Source organism: Scyliorhinus canicula, chromosome 10 (genome assembly GCF_902713615.1).
Source record: "Scyliorhinus canicula chromosome 10, sScyCan1.1, whole genome shotgun sequence".
NCBI lineage: Eukaryota > Metazoa > Chordata > Chondrichthyes > Carcharhiniformes > Scyliorhinidae > Scyliorhinus > Scyliorhinus canicula.
This window is the reverse complement of record NC_052155.1, coordinates 158,841,368-158,861,922: the sequence shown is the minus strand read 5'-3', so window position 1 is coordinate 158,861,922 and position 20,555 is coordinate 158,841,368. Positions and strand designations below refer to the sequence as shown.

The following is a 20,555-nucleotide window of genomic DNA, read 5'->3' as shown; positions in this document are numbered from 1 at the left end:
CCATGGGGTGACAACAGATACTTCCCCAAAAGGTGAATTAGAAAATTAGTGAGGCAGTGATTTCTGGGTTGCTGCTATGAGGCCCTTAGCAACCAGTTTAGAATGGTGCTGGTGAAATTGTACCCTCTTGGACACTGGTTACTTATGACTCTGACAGATCCAGCAATGGTCACAAAGCAAATTACCTTAAAAGGAGGGAATCTTAACCTGTTCAAAAAATAATAATTGTCAGCTGTTCATTGGAATGCTTTTGTAGGTCTCGCCTTTGTTAGAAAGAACAAGTTATCTGTGTCTCAAAGTTAAGACAGTTTTTAAGTTTTTGTTTACTTGCACATCATTGAACTAGCTAGGGAATCTCGTGGCATTAATGAATGCAAACCTGCAAATATGACGTGTTATCAGGCCTCACCAGTATATCCATCTAATTGTCTAAATATAAAGATCAAGAGATATAAATTCCAATGTTAACAATTAATTTTTAGCATAAGCTCAGTTTCTCATGTCTTAACTATTACTCAGTGCTGCACTCAGTTTTCACTTTTCTTGCATTTGTTTTCCTCATAGCCTGATCTTTCCTGGTGTTCGATTAGCATCAGACAGCCAATTCAGCGATTTCCTGGATGGCCTTGGCCCAGCCCAGATGGTTGGACGTCAGACATTAGCTACACCATCCATGGGTAAGTAGCACTCATATTTCACCTTGAACTGAACAATCCATCAAAGATAATAACTCAACTGCCAGTAATTCCAATTATATATTGGGAAACAAACTAGAAGCATTGTGACATTGTAAATGTTCACAATAATGCAGTGTATCTGATCTACAATGTCATAGAATAGGATCCCTACATTGCAGGAGGAGGCTATTTGGCCCATCGAGTCCGCACTGACTCTCCAAAAGAGCACCCTAACCAATCCCCCTTCCTATCCCTGTAATCACACTGAGGGACAATTTAGCATATACAATCCACCTGACTTGCACATCTTTGGATTGTGGGAGGAAACCGGAGCACCTGGAAGAAACCCACGCAGACACAGGGAGACTGCAAATTCCACACAGTCACCCGAGGTCGGAATCAAACCTGGGTCCCTGGCGCTGTGAATCAACAGTGCTAACCACTGTGCCGCAGTGCCTTATCATTGTGGCAATTTATAATCTGCCGACCCCATCTCAGTTCATTATCTTTATTCACTAAGCTATGGAGGACTGTGACTGCATTCAGCCAAGGACAGATCCATTTCTCATTTACAAATCAGGCTCCTGAGTGTACAGTATGTTACACCAGCTAGTGGTGTGAGCGTTTCTGAGAATTGCTATCACTTATTTCCTTGCAATAAGAACGTTTTCTTCAAAACTTGATCAGGATCAAATCCAAAGATGTGTAAGTTAGGTTAAGGGGTTAGTGGGATAGGGCAGGGGAGTGGGCTTGGGTGAAGTTCTCTTTCAGAAGGTTGATGCAGACACAATGGGCTGAATGGTTGCCTTCTGCCCTGTACGAATTGTATGATTCTATGATCAGATGGATTTTCCTCTTGAAACTGTTTTGATGTATAGGTTAGAGTTTCAGCACAGTGAATCATGAAGTAATTATCAATGCATCGACAGTCCCAATGTGGCTTCTAAAGAGGAGACATGTTAAAGGATCAAAAGACTGAGTCAGACGCCCCCCCCCCCCCCCCCCCACACTCCCTCCCATAAGAGAGAACCCTGCCTGAAAGCCTCTCATTAGAGAGACCCCTGCCTGAACGCCCCCCCCCCCTCATTACAAAGGGCCCTGCCTGGAAACTAGAGAGCAGTCCAGAGAGAGTTAAAAAAAAAATCACTGCTTTAAAACTCACCTGTGCGCAACACCTGCTGACTCAGACAGAGAAAGCAGCACCTGTAAATTCCTAGGGGAAAAAAACACATCAGATGGGTTTTAACCCCCTCAGATCTTTGATCTTCAAGGCTTTCATTCACATCACTGTGAAATTGATTTCGCTACTTGATCACAGCCAGCTGTCTGGATTATTCAATTTCATTTCCCTTCACGCTTGATGAATCTCAAGTACCCTGCTGTGAAACTAACTACAATATTTATAAACATCTAGCTATTATTGACAGATCTTGGATCAAATCAAAGGCAGTTAAGTGCTGTCACTTCTTTTTCTCTGCAGAAAACACTGCAAGATTAGTATTGGGGGGGGAGGGGCACCGCCAATGGACTTTGTGGGCAACACCCTGGTACTGTTGGTACCAGCCTGGCACCCAGGCAGTGCCATCTGGGCATCAGCATAGCATTTCCAAGGTGGTCAGGTGGCACTGGCAGCGGCATTTCCAGGGTGCCAGGCTGATACTGTCAAGATGCAAGTTGCCATTTTTTTACTGATGGGTGGGTGCCATGTGCACGTGAGGTGGGGTGCAGGAGAGCATGAGGGCTCTCTTATAGGTGAGTGGGATTTCAGGGGTCGCATCAGAAGCTCGAGAGATCGGGGCACCATTTAAAAATTATATCCCACTCTCTCCCTGCACTGAGGAGTTTCGGCGAGTGCGGCTCCTCAGTGAAGGAAATGGGACTAAGTATATGACATTTACTACACATCACCCATTAAGGCCCCGTATCTAACCTGAGTCGCGTTAAATAGCTGCGAGCGCCATGAAACACGCGGCTAAACGCGCTCGCTTTGGGACTCTGTTCTCATTTGGTTAGATCGGGCCCATTGTCTTTAACACAATTTGATATCTTCAGACATGACCCTCATCCTGACAGAATGAATGATACAACCCAGAAAGCTACTGAGTGCTGAGGCAGGCTGATTAACAGACCTGCCTCAGTGCTCTGGGACTTTGTCACAGTTGTGCGATTGAATACTAGGCCCTCTAGCCCTCACACTCCTTCCATTCACTTCCCATGCCCCATTCATGCCAAGTCATACCAGCCCATTCCCTCGACCACCTGCTATGGACCCCTCATACCCTCCATGCTAATCTATGCCCCTTTACTCACCCCATGGCTTGTCATGCCTTTCATGCCAAACCATACTCCTTTTCCCACCACACAGACCCTCATACTCTCCAAATCAACCTATACCCACCCATCCATTCCCACAGTCCCTTATAGCTTCTGTGCCAATTCAGTGCCAATTCAAGCCAACATCCCACCACCATTTTCCCTTGCACCCTCCATGCCATCTCAACCAGTATCTACCATGGGTAGACCTCAGGGGCCAGGCTGAGAGGACATAAAATAAAGTGCCAAACATATATGACAGACTTCACTTTATAAAACAACACTCACATTGATATAGGCCTATCAATACATTTAACTACCCTCAAGTACTTAATCCCATGCAAAAACAAACATTTGTATTTATAGCCCCACATCGAAGATGGCCAATCCATTAATAATCTCTTGGAGCTATCAACCAAACTGTGAACATATTCCCCCCACTGTGATAATGGTAGGTTGTGGAAGTGGTCAAGCAGTAATAATATTATGTTTTTATACACTCAAGGGATGTGGGTTTTGCTGGGTAGGCCAGCATTCATTGCTCATCCCTAATTGTCCTTGGGACAGTGGTGGTGAACAGCCTTCTTGATCCACTGCAGTCTATGTTGCACACTTGTTTATAATGTGCGTGGTTCTGGAAGTGAGGCAGCTTTAGTGCTTCTCCCTAAAGACCGAGTTCATCTCCCTGAAGCCGATCTCAGTGATGGAGTGTGGGAGTCAGTGAATTGAATTATATTAGGCTTTGCTTTAGTTAAAAGTTATTTAAACTAAGATGGTTTTGTGGAAGCAGTGGTATTTCCCATGGTGGTTGCAATGGATATATCACACAAGTAGTTTTCTTTAAACATTGTATCCTTAAATCATACTTTCATTCATTTGAAAAGTATGTTAGTAATCTCATATTAAAACAAAAAGTCAAATATTTTATTGGTGAGACGAAAACACTCGGTGGAAGTAAATGAAATAAGGTTTGCAAATAGTGAGCGGTATTTTAATGCTGTCTTGTGTTGGATTCCCAGGAAGTGCATCAGTATATATTTCCAAAAAGCATACTTATCTCCCTTTACCATTTGGAAGAATTCCGATTAACAATGTTTGAAATGAATAGTGTTACAAACCCTCCAGAAATTACCAGCACCCTGTTAGTGTTTTCTGAACAGGCCCCATTCATGTGCGCTCTAGGATCCAGAGGAAAATGACATTTTGTCGTGAGCGTATGTCCAGTGTCACATGACTGAATGTTATTTGATCAAATATCACATGATCATATCTTCAGAAATGCATCAAACAAAGGTTGACAACCCCACCTCACGCTGGGAAAAACTAACAGGCTTCTTCTTGTTTGCCTGGATCCCTGGGCTGCCCTCCAATAAACCTGCCCCTTTCATATTTGACTGATCTACTACCCATTGGTCTTGAACATCAAGAAATGGCATGAGGCAGAGAGTGAGAGAGAGAGACAAGGAGCTCATGTAAAAACAAAGCTGGGTGAATGGTTGGAGACACGTGTTTCTTTTCCAATTTATACAGTAATGCAATATTTTTAGAATGCATGGATCACACAAGAGGCTTGTTCTGTGGAATTGATATGCATGTCGTATCTTCACTAGGCAACATCTGTAGAGAGAGGAAAATAGAAATGTTTCAGGTCAATAATCTTTCAGCAGAAATGCTGAGTATTCCCAGCAGCTTCTGATTTTAATTCGGTTTCCCAGCATGCACAATAGTTTGCTTTCACATCTTCATCACACTCTTTACAGCCAGCATTTTAAAGCTGAAACATAGATGGAGAGAGATAGAAGTTTGTGTTCTAACACATAATAATGTCAGACTGAAATCTAACCCATGCTCACCTTTCAAATAAACTAATCATGTAACAAGAAAGGGCTTAATTGAGACACAAAGCATGGATTTTCAGCCTAATTTAAATCTCAAGCATTACCTCTGACTTTAAACAAAGACGTGCAGTATCATTAACAAACCCACAAATGAGTTTGTCTGAAATTCCTTTGTCTTCCACTTTAAGTAAGGCATTAACAGCAGCCAGAGGAACTTTGTTTCAACATATTCTTCTGTGTTTTTACTACCATTACACATTACAAGTTTAACATTTTTGTGCTTTTTGTACCTGCTTCACTTGCATCTTTTGCCATCCCAATACAAGAAAATGGCATTGCCCTCTGGATCCTAGAGCGCACATGAACGGGGCCTGGTCAGAAAACACTAGCAGGGTGCTGATAATTTGCGGAGGTTTGCATCACTGGGATCTTGTGATTCTTCAACTCCTATTCATTTCAAACAGTGTTAATCGTAATTCTTCAAAATAATAAAGGGAGAGAAGTGTGATTTTTGGAAATATATCTAAATGTATTTCATAGAATCTCTGCAATGCAGAAGGAGGCCATTCAGCCCATCATGTTTGCAACAAGCCTCCAAAAAAGCACCCTATCTAGGCCTCTCTCCTGTCGCCCCGTGCATTGACCATGGCCAATCCACCTACGCTGCACATCTTTGGACACTAAAAGGCAATTTAACATGACCAATCCACCTAACCTGCACATCTTTGGACTTTACAGTAAACCAGAGCACCAGGAGGAAACTCACGCAGACGCGGAGAGAACTCCACACAGACAGTCACCCAAGGCCAGAATCGAACCCGGGCCACTGGCACTGTGAGGCAGAAGTGCTATCCATTGCTGGCAACCCAAAACAGGGCAGCACTAAAGTACTGTGCCCCTGTCTTAGCGTCTATAATTTTGGTTAATGTACATAATGACGTAACAAGAAAAAAACTACCATATACATGTGATCCATTGATTAGACATATTGCAAACCAACTGTCCAACATAGAACATACAGTGCAGAAGGAGGCCATTTGGCCCATCGCGTCTGCACCAACCCACTTAAGCCCTCACTTCTACCCTATCCCCGTAACCCAATAACCTTCCTAACCTTTTTGGTCACTAAGGGCAATTTATCATGGCCAATCCACCTAAACTGCACGTCTTTAGACTGTGGGAGGAAACTGGAGTACCCGGAGGAAACCCATGCAGACATGGGGAGAACTGCAGACTCCGCACAGACAGTGACCCAGCGGGGAATCGAACCTGGGACCCTGACGCTGTGAAGCCACAGTGCTATCCACTTGTGCTACTGTGCTGCCTAAATTTCAGAAGATACCTTAAATTGATTGTGAAACAGTAGATATTTTTCCATGGACTTTAAGAAATAATTTTGTTGACATATTTGTGCGTAGGTTTTCTTTTTTTAAATTTAAAGTGCCAAATTCGTTTTTATACAATTAAGGGGCAATTTAGCATGGCAAATCCACCTACCCTGCACAGTTTTGGTTTGTGGGGGTGATTGTGCGTAAGTTCTCTGCTACGTCAACAAACTTTTCTTGTTTTTAATTAGCTCATGACTCAGAGAAATCTATGCTTTTTTTGTCAGTGTAAAATGTGGTGATGTGATTCTTGATAGCTGCAATGATAGAACAGGAAAGGAAGGAAGCCTCACCATATATGGCAATGCAGATGGAATAGAACGGACTGAGTTGATCTGTTTTGGAAGGAAGAAGTTACTTATTTTGTATATTTCCCCATGTTCCCTTTTCTGAGTTACCTTTGTGTCATTCACAATTTTTTGACTGAGGATGACAAGCGACCTGCCTCTAAATGTGTCCAAGTGTTGTTTGTTAACTGGTTACCATGTATGTGAGACCTGTCAGGGATGATTTGCCATTTGATATTTTTGCTTGCCCGACAAAGCAGCCATTATCCGGCATTCAATACCTTTCTGTGACAGCACAACTGAAGTGGGAGGATTGTGGTTTTTTTTCCGATATATCCCCATGCTTCAAAGGCCACACTTGCCGAGGGAGCCTGATTTTGAATGTGTAGCACAAGAAAAAGACCCATAATCAATAAAAAGGAGTGAAGAAAAAGCAAACAAAGGCAAGAGCAAGCGCTTGACTGACTGCTTTCTCATTTGCTTTAATAGCATACAAAGTGCATTGATAATCTTGTTGGTTGAACAGCGAGAATTGTCTGGCACATACATGATGGGCTGAATGGCCTGGTTATGTGATGTACATTCTATGATCATTCACCTGAACGTGATGGTCACTTCAAATGGTGCATGTTAAACTCCAGGCTAATTTTGGAGCAGAGTTTTAATTGTAAGTTCAGATGAAGCATTGAAAGTAAGACAGTTTAAGAAATTAACCGCTCCTTGCAATCTTACTGTTTGTGTGCTGAGGCAATGTATCTGATCTATTCCTTCAGGTGACATCCAAATCGGCATGATGGACAAGAAAGGACAATTAGAAGTAGAGGTCATCCGAGCCCGTGGCCTAGTAGGAAAACCTGGCTCCAAAGCTTTACCTGGTAACAAAGCCTTTCCTAAAACAATTTTATGCGCAAGACATGAGGCAATAACGAATGAATTCAGAATTTGTCAGGACTTTACAATAGAGAGTTTCTTTACTGCTTTCTTCAAAACACAACCTGCTGGAAACAATTGATTAATGGCAGTTCCAGAGTGTTTCCATTCTTCCACAAAAATATATTTTTTCTCAAATGTGAAGAAATATGCTGTATTAATGCAAGAATACCACATCTAGGGAATAGGTTTTTTTTGTCCAGATGTAATATTTATAAATTTGTTTGACCGATGGATTCCATCAAACCATAAGCGTGACACCTTCTATACCGGGCTGAATTCTCCGGTCCCCAGGCTGCTTGTTTCTCAACGGCGTGCCATTCGCTGGCAACAGGATTCTCTCTTCCCGCTGCTTGTCAAGGTGGGGGGGGGGGGGGGGGGGGGGGAGGTGGCAGCACTGCCGGTAGGAAAAGAGAATCGCAACGGCTGGACAATTCCGGCCGCTGTCCCATAATCTAACAGTAATTACATTCTTTCTAGTTTTACACTTTAAACAGCGGCTTAAAATTGCAGTCGTATTGTGGATCAGAATGCTAAACCGTAGGTTCACAGCCATAAATTTCCACATGGTTAGTTTACCATTCTCAGTTATACTGCAGTGGTGGGTTAAAAGCCAGCTGTCCGGGTACCTGATCAGTTTTCATACATCTCCCGGTGATATGTGTGTACACCCCAGGGGGTAGTTTTCCAGCTGATTCAGTCTGCTGGGGAAGACCCATCCCCCCCTTGGAATTTTGTTTTTTAAGCAATCTGGAAGATATTCACCTCATTCTTTTTTCAATGACACTCTCAGACTTTCACAATGGAAATTGTTAGATAGCAAATTTTCCCATTCCTGCCTCAAGAGATTGTCTTGTGCAGCCACTACAGAAAGAATGGGCGAGGTGGATCATAAACCCAGGCGGGAACCCACTCCATTTTCTAGTCATATGGATTTATGAAAATAACATAGGGCAAGTTCCAACACTTCCCTGTGTTTGTCCTGAGATTATTATAATCCCAGGTTTGAGAACAGGAGATTCTGCAACTCATCTGTTTGTCAGTGGAGGGAACAACATTTCCAGCAGCTTTGCACCATTAGTGAACAGAACCCTACAGGTACCAAGCTGAGGGAGCAACTGTTTTCAGTCACCTTTCAGAACATTCAGGCTTGTTGACTCTTTGGTCTTTCTCATTTCTAAAGTTAGAAAATCAATGGGATTAATTATTAGCTTCCTCCTACCCAGTGGAAACTGGGCAAAGGGGTAGTTAAAATAGTGCAGGAGGCTTCCACGTTGTCACCATTCCAGTCTGGCTGACTAGAATGCTAGTCAGCAAACAGCAAACACATCTGCCTAGAGCTGCCAGGCTCCATTTTAAGTATCCAGGTCATTCACGGGGAGCTTCTATTGATGGGGACAGCTTGCCCCTGAAAATAATAAAATGTCGGGTCAGCAGCATCCTCCAGTAGTTCCCTCTTCCCAAAACGCCAAAGTACAAAAAATAAGTCCTTCATTAAAACACTCGTGGTCCAGTCTAATTGGGAGCGTAGGTTAGGAGTCATTCTTCTGTCGGGGAAATAAACATCACTGGTGCAGGAGATCAGAAACTGGGATTTGTACATGGCTGAACTTTTGATGCCACATCCACAACGGTGCATGATGTGTGATTCATTCATATGCAGATCCCACTGGACTGACGCACACGTCCAAATTGTTCAGACAGCACTGTTCGCATGTCAAAAACAATTAGATCTCTTTCAGGAAACCTGCAGCAGTGTCATTGTGTTTGTCTTTTTTATTTCTTCGCACATTGCTTCCAATTTATTTATTTGATTCAATCTGTATATACGTGACTGTAAATTATATTTACATAGTGCCGTTAACGAAACATCCCAAGGTGCTTGACAGGATTATTTAAAACAAAAAAATGACACTGAAAATAATACTAAAACTGTGATAATCTATTGGTTTATAGAGAGCCTTAAAGAGAGCCTTACCCCAGTGCTTAACCTTGCTGATCCATATTAGACCAGGATGTCTCAGGGTTGATCTGTATAGAATTAGAATGACCTTATCTCTGCTGAAGTATACATTACTGCCTGGGTTCGCCTGCCTGTCCATCGAAACCACAGCAGAAAATCTGCAGAAAACCTGGAAACAATCGGCATTATCCCCATAGAAATTCACCTCTTTCCCCCAACCGCAATCTCCATACAATAACTCCGTGGACAATGTATTGGTATCTGTAGATACACCAGACGAGGAAAGAATTAGAATGCTCCCTTCACAATCGCATAGTCTGTTAAGCTCCACAGTCAAGACTAAACTACTGTTATCAAAGGAAGAGCAGAGGATAACAAGCAGCAAATAGAACAATATCCCAAGAAAGGTTAGGATGTACATTCTGGAGAGAAAGTTTCAAAACAGAAGATTTTCTGTACATTATTCATAACTTTACAACAAAAAATTAATCCAAACATTGATGTTATTTTATTAAATGAGAACAGAGTTCACAGTGTTTTATTTATCCAGCAATCTAAGCTGGAATGGTTCCTGTATCCAAGTGCACATTATATGAAATTTGATAAATAACTTTTCTAAAGATATACATGATAGGTGTACAGTGTGGTAGACAGACAAATATTAACATATTCTAAAAAAATTAAAGCTAAAATGTGTCAAGGTACATTATGTTGTCTGAGCTATCTCATGTCCTGCTGTGTTGGAATATGCCGCATATTATCTGTTACCTCATCAAAACATAGGAATATAGGACTTAGGTACAGGAGGAGGCCATTCGGACGTTTGAGCCTGCTGCAGGATTCAATAAGATCATGGTTGATCTGATTGTGGTCTCCAACTCCATGTGCTCTCCATATCCCTTGACTTCCTTGTCCATCAATAATGTATCCAACTCAACCTTGAATAAACTCAATGGCCCAGCCCTGTTGTTTTCCTTTAAATTACCACATCTGCCATCACATGATCCCTCCCAGTACCATTTAGTTCACCTCTTTACCACCCTAATTATAATAACACTGTCTATCTGTAATATTGAGCGCAATGTCACTTCGTTCATGTATCACCAGTTTTATTAAAACTGCTATTTTCTTATTTCCTCCAGCACCATATGTGAAAGTTTATCTCTTGGAAAATGGCATCTGCATAGCCAAAAAGAAAACAAAAGTGGCACGAAAAACACTGGATCCTTTGTATCAGCAACAGTTGCCATTTGAAGATAGTCCCCAGGGAAAGGTTCTCCAGGTAACCATTTACCCAATTACTTCATTTTGGTTTTAAGCATGTTAATCTAAACTGTCAAACGATGAATTGAAATGAGACCCCATTTGTGTTGTGACCAGTGTCTTCATACTAAGGGAGTGGAGGCATTTTCACCAAGGGTATCTGAGGTTTCCACCAGTGGGTTAGACATTTGGAAAACGGCCTGAACATTCACAGGCCTAACTTTTCAAGATGGCGAGCGCCGAGCTCCTGCCATCCTAGTGAGTTGATACGTAACCCTCCCACTGACTGACAGGCATGCTGCTATTTCGCACTCAAGTGGGCCTTGATTGTCAGCAGCTGGAATTTCTATCCACTCTTGGTAGGCAGTGCCAACTTGGAGAGAAATCGGCCAATCTTATTGGGCAGCTCTCCAGCCCTTCCAGGCACAGCACTGCAGTGGACAGAAGAGGAAGTCATGCTGTGCCTCGGCCTAAATCCTGCGTATGCACTTGACGTAAGTCCCAGGGGTGGAAGGGTTGGGGATGCCCTGCAGTGTCAGGAGCAGGGGCAATCATCATGTTGGGAGGGATGCCTTGCGAGGGCTGGGGGGGGGGGGGGGGGGGGTGGGGGGTTACACCCCAATTCTGGAGGAGCATTGAGGCCCTCCCCTCACTCTTCCCGCCCGAGATGGAGATTTGTTCCTTTTTCGGTTTCTCAGCCTGCTCTGACCCACTCCCACCAGCCAAGAAATTGAGGCTGGGTGGGAAAAGACCCCCCAAATGGCCATTATGTGGTTACTTAAGGGCCGTAAAGGGGCAAGGGTGGGTTTCCTGCCTGAGGCCCTGTTTGCTCTACCGTGAAATTGCATCGGGTCAGGTGGGATCCTGGAGAGAATCCAGTCCATGCAATTTTGCACTCCCCCCCACACACACATCCACCCAGCGGGGGGCTAAGATTCTTGCCAAAGAGTTTTAATTTGGCAAATTGCCTCCCTTCCTCAAAGAGGAAGAGTGGGTGGATGCTTGTTTGTGGATGGTGGTGGTACACCTCAGCACGAGCTATGCATTGAGATGCTCACCAGCCGACAACCTAACATTGAACAGGATCACCGCTGTAATCTGCCAGGTTGGCAATCTAATGATTCCCGAGGCCATGATAACTTTCCATAGGCTGGAATTCTCTGGCCTCTCGCCGGCGATGGGATTCTTTGGTCCCGTCGGCAGCGCAGCCCCGCCCACGGTTCTCCCGGCAGTGTGGAGTGGCTTCAATGGGAATTTCCATTGACGGCGGCAGGAACAGAGAATTCTGCCGCCAGCGAATGGCATGCCACCTCCCGCCACCGAGAAACACACTGCGGGGGACTGGAGAATCCTGCCCTTTGTATTCAATGTATCTGTTTTATAATGTGGCCAGCTAGACAAAGAAAGCTGTTGCTTTGGGAAGCAATACAACTGCGTGTGTAACGTTTATGTACAGGGCCAATGAGTAGGAGACAGTTTATTGGTTAACAATAACTCCATGTGGGACAATTGATTTGAAGCTTTACCTTCAGTTCGGTATCCTAGTAACCGAAGATAAAAATGATTTAAATTGTTTTGTGATTCAGTTGCATGTGCCTTAAATATACCCAGAAACAAAAGGAAGAAAGCCTTTATTACTTATTTTAAGCCCTTATCTTTAGTTCAGTTTTTTCTTGAATGTTTTGAATTTTACTCCTCTCCCTCCCCATTACACCATGTACTATTTCCAGCACAGAGTGAGGGGGTCTTGCTCTGAGTTATTTCCTTTGTTAATAAATTTAGAGTGCCCGATTCATTTTTTCCAATGAAGAGGGAATTTAGCGTGGCCAATCCACCTAACCTGCACATCTTTGTGTTGTGGGGGTGAAACCCATGCAAACACGGGAAGAATGTACAAACTCCACATGGACAGGGACCCAGAGCCGGGATCGAACCTGGGACCTCGGCACCCTGAGGCAGCAGTGCTGTCCACTGCGTCACTGTGCTGCCCTCCTATCAGTTTTTATCCATTCTCCTCCTCACTCCTCCTGAGGAGGAATGTCTTATTGTATTTTGTTATCACCCATATTGGCCCGAGTGTATTTTCTGACCCACGTCCTACTACTGTTAGTCTGGCACCTTGCCCAAAGTATTGATCCAGTAAACTGCCCCTCCTTAAGAACATGGTTTTCCATCTGCGCGGTCCAAATTGACAGCACCCTGCTATGCTAAAGAAACACCATGCCGTTTGTGTGACAAAAAATAAATAAGCAATGAAATTGAAACAAGAAAATGGCCTGTGGAACCACTTTTGTTAGACAGAGCGATGCTATCTTTTAAACCCCAGTTCACCAGGTGGTGGTTTGTGGAACACTTTTGCGCCTCGTTTCCCACTGGGAATGCTAAAAGAGAAGATTTTTTGCACTTACATTCTCGAGTCAGCAGCCCCGACCTCAGCTCTGTCGGGCTTCCACCTCACTTCCAGTTACGTTTTAGTTTACAGTCCCAATAATGTCTTTAGGTAGTTATTTTGTTCTGTTAACTGGGCCCTTTCTTGCGTTTGCAGGAATTTCATCAATGGCTTGATTTCTGCATGTTAAAACAGGAAGGGGCAGGAATGGGGTCAGGTATCTCGATCCTGATATTTTCAACTCACTGGTCCAAAGGCCCCCAGTTTTAAACCAAAAAGAGGTTCTCATTCTTCATTGTTATCCCAACAGTGAAATATAGGCATGTATAGACATCAGGGAGGCGATGGCGTAGTGGTATTGTCACTGGCATAGTGATGCAGAGACCCAGGAGAATTTTCCAGGGGCATGGGTTCAGATCTGACGACATCAGATGGCGAAATTAAAAGACTAGTGATGACCTTGAAACCATTGCCGACTGTCCGGACCTGGGTTCAAATCTTGCCACGGAGAATGGTGAAAATTGTATTCAATCTAACGTCTAATAATGACCATTGTCATAAAAACCCATCTGATTCAAAGGCGGAAATCCGCTGTCCTTACCTGGCCTGGCCCAAATGTGACTCTTAACAGCCCGCTGAAATGGCCGAGCAAGCCTCTCAATTCAGAATGGGCAATAAATGCTGGCCCGGCAGAGATACACACATCCCATGAATGAATTTTTTTAAAGCTGCAGGCACGATTGGATTTAGCCATGATAAACTTTGTGTTGAATAGTGATGTGACACACGCTGATGTGCCTTGCCTATGAACGATGGGCAAGGTACCAGATTTCAAGTTTCAGAGTGAAGGTGAAAAGTGATGGTTTGGAAGTGGGAGGCAATGAGGGAAGGGTAACAAAAAATGAAAAACTTTCCTGCAGTGTTGAAATACAAAGGTTGCTAACACAATTATTTTTATTTGTCTCCCCCCCCCCCCCCCCCAACAGATAATCGTATGGGGCGATTACGGGCGAATGGACCACAAATCTTTCATGGGAGTTGCACAGATCCTATTAGAGGAGCTTGATCTGTCCAACATGGTGATTGGCTGGTACAAACTCTTTCCCACATCCTCACTGGTTGATCCAACCTTGGCCCCACTGACGAGAAGAGCTTCCCAGTCATCACTCGAGAGTTCGTCTGGACCTTCTTATGCTCGTTCATAGCAGTTGTGAAAGTGTTGCTGCAGCAACCAGTGTTCAGCTCGCAGATCGTAAGCCCTGGTTACACTGCATGCTTGATGTTGTGTCCTCTGAGCCTGTTCCTAGGGATTGAAAACAGTCCAGTGCTCTCAGAGGAGATTGCACACACTGTGCCCCGAGAAAGGTCCGTGGCGAAGGAATGCAGTTTTGCAGAACTTCTTCTGGTTGCTGGAATTAAATGACAATTTTTCTTTTGTCCGATCAGAAGCCATGAATATAAAAACAAATAAATAAGAACCTATCAATTCACACAGCAGAAGCCCTTATTTTTCAATGAACCATTTTTTTTGTTGTTGTTCTTTAGCCCTATTGAGTCGCCTGCTGCTCCGACCCCACCAACTTGGTTCCTATAGCAACAGGCACTGATATCATGAAGGCCAGCTGGTTGTTAGCTCTGTGAGACTCATTACGAGGAGAGTCGAAAATAGTGTCCAGTAATGACTACACATCACCAGACGGGGCACAGCGAAAAGGAATCAGCTGAGCAAAACTGTACAGGACAAGAGATTTAATTTTTTTTTAAATGCAAAACATAAAATGGTACTGATGTTCAAAACCGACTTGGAAACTCCAGAAAGGCACCACAGCGATTCACAAAGGGGAGAGGGCTATGTGATCTGATATCATTGTTTCTCTGCTGATATACTGTATGAAATTTTTCAAAAAAAAATTTTTTGCATGGACACAAATTTAGCTGAACTTAAATGGAAAGTAAAACGTTTAAAATTATTTTCTTGAGGCTGAAACTTGCAAAAAAAAAAACAGCCATTTTCAACAATTTATATTATTTTTAAAAAATGTTTCACCAATGCATGGTTTTATGGGGGAGTGAATGCAACAGTGTGATACGATGACACCGTGTTTCCCATATTCAGAGTAAATCATTCATGAGTCTGTCTTTTGCGGACAAAGATTATTAAGGAAGGACTGGGATGAACAGAAATAATTTAAATGTGGTGTTAAGAAAAAAAAAGTCATTTTGTGGACAAAATCATAGTTAAAATAATGACGCAGGCCTTCAAAGTCCGACATTATTCACAGATTACATATGCTGCTCTGTCCCTTTTACTGGGTAGTTTATTTATGCTCTGAGTACGACCTCTGTGTCTCTAGCCACTCAAGCCCCTCATGCGGGTTAAAGGGTGCAGAGTGTTACTGCATTTTGATTCTTTGGGTAAAATATACCATTTTAACAACAACAAAAAAAGAAATGTTATGATTTGCAAGCATGTTGAAAGGATTTTTGCAACATGGCTTGGGCACACATGCAGTAAATTCAGCATGCATTTGACAAAAAAAATGAAATTTTTGCAGCATCCTTTTATTGTACAGTGCATGATGACATAGAACTTATTTACATTTTCTCATCTTAAATTGAATTCTACAGCAAATAAAGGAATTGCGTGGCCATTGTTCAAAAGAAATCTTCAGTAACGGAATAATTTCTAGCAGCATTCAACTTGTACATACTGTAGGAATAAAACTTTTTTTTCTCTGAAATTATATAGCGTTGATACTGAAATGAAATGAAAAGAGACAGAGAGAAAATCAAGTAATACAGTATTCTATTCGAGAATTACTTCACAACAGTAAAATACGTCTTCTCAAGCACCCATGTGTAGAAGTCATCCAGTCAGATGATTAGTTTTGCATGCCTGAATTCCCAGAATCCTCCAGACAGGGATTACTAAAGGTCAAGCTGTTTTGCTGTAAAGTTCAATTTTCACACATATACTTGTGCAGTTTAATGAGGACTTTTAACACGGACTGATGTTCACTCACTATGTTAAGCTGAAAATTGGCCATCAGAAATCACCTGTTTTGCACCTGTCGTTTTTGGGTTCAGAATTGGACTCTACACTCTATTAGTTTATCACCATACTGTGACACCCTCCCCCTCTCCCACTCCCAAATTGAAACAGGCTAGTTTTTTCTAAAGTGCTCTGTAGGACATGAGATCTGTGTGGATGGAGGTGGCGAAGATGCAGAGTTGCCGCAGTCTTGTGTTAATGGCACTAGGACTGATGGAGCACATGAAGGATCGTCAATGAGTACGCTTGAATACCATACAAAAGGAAAATTTTAAAAATGCCTTTTTAATTTTTTATTTGTGGTGCAATTCTGTTTAAGCCAAGAGCGATTCTTGGATCTTTTGTCTCTGACTAAAGTATTGTAGATGAGGGCTTGAATGTTGAGCCATCTAAAAAAAAAGGAGATTCCGACAGTGTCACCAAAACAGCACTAATCCCCAGGGATTAGAGTTAGCAGTGGCCAGCAGCCACTGACACTAGTTTTCCACATTGCTGTGAGCAACTGCAAGTCTGGACCTACAACGATTATTAAAAAAGATTTATTTACCCTTTTTTTTAAAAAAAAAAGCAAATACAAATTTTATTTCTTATGTGCTGTCCCATTAGGGTGGCAGCAACTCAATTTATCTGCATTCGATTATTTTGTGCATATTATTCCTGTTTAAAATGATCTTTCAGAAATTTTACCAAGAAGGATGTTAAAGTATGAAAGATTTGTACATACTTATCATTATGCAGTATTTATTTGAAACTTAATAAATTTTTTTAAAAAATATTTTTCACATTATGTCTGCAACTCTGTTTATGATTTAGTCATATCAATGGCACTATTCCAGTAAAACGCAGATGTCTTATACATAGATTTTAAGTAAAGGGGACACTGCTGCTAGATTACTGGACAACTGGCCTGTAGATGACAACAAATAATGTAAAACAAACTCATTTCTGGTGATGGTATTTAACATGGCTACATTATTAATAAAACATTTTCTTTACAGAGATGCAAATCATGTCTTTTTTCCACCTGTTCCAAATATCTTTAATATTTGGTATTTTATGTGCATTGTGTTTTGAACAGAAATTTGGCAACGGGTGTGTTTTTCTTTTTACAGACGAGTCCAGGTAACGTTGCACCAAATACTTGAGCCAACTGCCTGTTTAAAATGGCAATCATTACAAAAGTCAGAATTGATATTTTCATTTCTACGTCTGGCTTTATATATTTCGACAATTCAAAAAACAAGGGGTGGGATATTCCGGTCCCACCAACGGCGCACAGGGTTTCCTGACGACAGGGGTGCAGTCAACGGGAAATCCCTCTGCCACAGTAAATCCCGCCCAACATATTTTGACACAACTGGGGTATTTGGGTGTTTTGCTACTGGGAGCTCAATTAACATATTGTTCTCACTAAAACCGGTGCTAGCGTATGTATTATGTTTGTGCTGAACCTATCTTTCCAAACCACCTATTACCTAGATGCAGTTAATTTCCTCCAACTGGACACCGCAGGGGCTGGAATGAAATATCAGAGATAGGAATAATGGGCAGAACTTTACATTTTGATGAGTAAGTGCTGTGGTAGGCATGTTTTGAGGTCCAGGCATCATATTCAAACGCCACACATTCACTCTCTCAGCCCATAGGAGGAAATGTTTCCATATGGCTGCGTCTAAGAGAAAAGCTGCACCAAGGTTCAACAACAGTTCCCATCAGACCCCCCTCATCCATGGAGTCTTCCAGCACCAGGTGTCACCTCCCCCGAGAATCGCTCCAGAAGACCCAGCAGTCTCACCTTGCCGGCATGGGAGGCAGTTGCACGGAAGGTCAGTGCTCTGAGCTTGGGTCACTGTCTGTGCGGAGTCTGCACATCCTCCCCGTGTGTGTGTGGGTTTCCTCCGGGTACACCGGTTTCCTCCCGCAGTCCAAAGATGTGCAGGTTGGGTGGATTGGCCATGCTAAATTGCCCTTAGTATCCCAAATTGCCCTTAGTGTTGGGTGGGGTTACTGGGTTATGGGGATAGGGTGGAGGTGTGGACCTTCGGTAGGGTGCCCTTTCCAAGAGCCGGTGCAGACTCGATGGGCCAAATGGCCTCCTTCTGCACTGTAAATTCTATGATCTATGAAACACAACCCAGTGCAAAAAGAGGATGAATGATCTAACTTGCTCTGTCAGGATAAATCTACATTCTCCTCACTCCAATCCCACATCTCATAATGGTTTCATGCACTCAACACTGCTCAGGGCTCTCACACAATATTAGCGGGCCACATCGGCTGATTGTCTCACACACACTTTAACATCACCAGGATCTTATCTCTCTTGCTGCACAAACCTCCGCCCTTATGTTCCTCACGCACAGGAGGCATGCATTGTTGCCAGCCGCTGCTCCATCCCTACTTATCACATTCCATCCATTTATCTCGATGTCGGCCAGGCTTGCCCACAGCAAGAGGGAGAGATCCTAAAATGGAGGAGAGACAGCCGATGTTCTGGAACTTTCAATTCAAGGAGGATGTTGTGGAATTCGCAGGGTAGAACAGAGATCACTCCAGTGGGAAAGGCGTGATAAGCCTCTCACAGCAAGCCTGTACAGATGAGCCCTCCATGAGTTCATCACATCCTGGCCATCTCAGTGTGTGACATGCAATGTTGTATTCAACCTGTTTATGAACTAAATCTATCCTCTCTAACAGACAGTAACAGGTCCAGACATGCCAGCTGAGCCAGCATGAGCCCCAGTCCAACGCAGAGGAGGATGATGAGGATCCACTTGAAGAATACCCATCACTATGTTGGCCTGCACCCTGCATCAGCGCAGAGACACATGGGTCATATTCCTAGATTAGGCTCGGGTATCACATTCTGGAGAACACCTCACTGACACATCTGCACAGCAGTCCGAGGAAGGAACAATCCAGGTCCCTGGCACACGGAGAACTGCTGGAGAACAGGAACCCGCTGAGTCTGAGTTGACCCTCTGGAAACGGCCATCAGACATGTGCTGGAGATGCAAAGACAGGCGACAGAAAATTAGGTTGAGGTCCAAAAGGCAGTCAGTAGACTAGAGCGAAAGATGGATGTGTCCTTCTGTGTTGTGTCAGATGTTGTGGCTCCAACATGCGAGCATTTCAAGGTCTCCCTAGGAAGGGTGGCAACCACTTTCCAGACCTTGGTCCAACAGATGCAGTTGGATTTGCACTCTGATCCGTGCCCCATTGCTACAGGCATTGGTGGGATCCACTAATGGTGAGATGAGAGGGGTTGGGGGGGGGGGGGGGGGGGGGTAGGGGCTCTCGGACATCCACAGGAAAGAGGACCAGCAGCTGGAGACCCCAGGGCCATCCACCCAGGTGAGTTTCAGCTGATCCCCTCTGCCTGCAACCTCATCACCTCCAGTTGTACAGGCCAAGGGGGTTGCACCTGCCCACAGCAGGACATCCAAAGCAGGTCCTCCAGTTCTCAGCCCTCCAGAGTTCGCCCGTCAAAGTCACCAAGCACAACCAAACAGGGTGCACCAATCAGCAGGCTGCCTCCACCTCTGCTGCAATTGTCAGGAATGTACCAACACGTAGTGGTAGGGTTAGAAAAATCTTGACATTATTTCTGGGTCACGAGTGTTCAATCACAGTCATATCATGCAGCTTTATGTTTACATTTCCTTTTCATGAGTGGTCTCATTTGAAAGTGTCATGCTCAGGCATCTATGTGTCTCCTTATTGCGAGGGTGAGCTGTGCACCCCGTCAGTGATCGCCTCCCTGTGAGTCTCACATTCATGTGATGTGTAGCTGAGTCCTGATAGTTACTGAAACCTTGGGTGGGATTTACTGTGCAACCCGCCGTATGTTTTTTGGCAGCGGAATCGGCCCACCAGCGGGATTTTCTGCTCCCAGGATTTCCTGTTGACTGCACCCCTCTTCGTCGGGAAACCCGTGCGTCGTCGATGGGACTGGAATATCCCGTCAGTGGGAACAGCCAATAAAGTTCGCCCCTTATGTTATGTCTGGGAGATGTATCAAACTCTTTGTTCCCTCTTCACGGAACCCCTCCTTGAAGCATCAGGTTATGAAGAGTGGACAGACCACAGTTCTGAGGGACATCCTCTGTGGAGAAGGCAGCAGAACCCCACCTGAGTGATTCAAGCATTGGAAAAGCATTTAGAGGATGCCTATCATCTGCTCAATGGTGCACTTTGTTGACTTATTCACTGCATTATGCCTCTTCTCTGAGGAGAATGTACGGTCATCATGAGCCAACGTTTTTGTAGGTACCCCTTGTCCCCAAAACATCCAACCCTCTAATCGCTGAGGCCCTCCATATAGATGTGGCACCTGGGAGTGAGTCAGGATGTATGAGTCATGGGAACTCCCAGAGTACCTGGCACAAACGTGCATGATGTGTTTCTGATGATCACACACCAGGTGAATGTCCAGGGAGCCTCTTTCCTGTTAATGAA

General features: G+C 43.7%; 1 protein-coding gene across 47 annotated transcripts in view; it reads left to right on the top strand.

Annotated features, from left to right (window-relative positions):
• The window catches only part of rims2a (regulating synaptic membrane exocytosis 2a), a 1,202,647-nt gene extending 1,185,549 nt beyond the window's left edge, over positions 1 to 17,098 (top strand). For 39 of the 47 annotated variants that reach the window (XM_038809995.1, XM_038809993.1, XM_038810020.1 and 36 more), the window contains 4 exons: positions 565 to 677; positions 7,274 to 7,375; positions 10,536 to 10,675; positions 14,032 to 14,250. In XM_038809995.1, coding sequence (XP_038665923.1) covers positions 565 to 677; positions 7,274 to 7,375; positions 10,536 to 10,675; positions 14,032 to 14,250 — 574 coding nt within the window. Of the gene's footprint in view, positions 1 to 564; positions 678 to 7,273; positions 7,376 to 10,535; positions 10,676 to 14,031 lie in introns of all 47 variants that reach the window. The other 8 variants (XM_038810037.1, XM_038809989.1, XM_038810036.1 and 5 more) reach the window with 1 other exon arrangement.
• Positions 17,099 to 20,555: the final 3,457 nt, after the last annotated feature.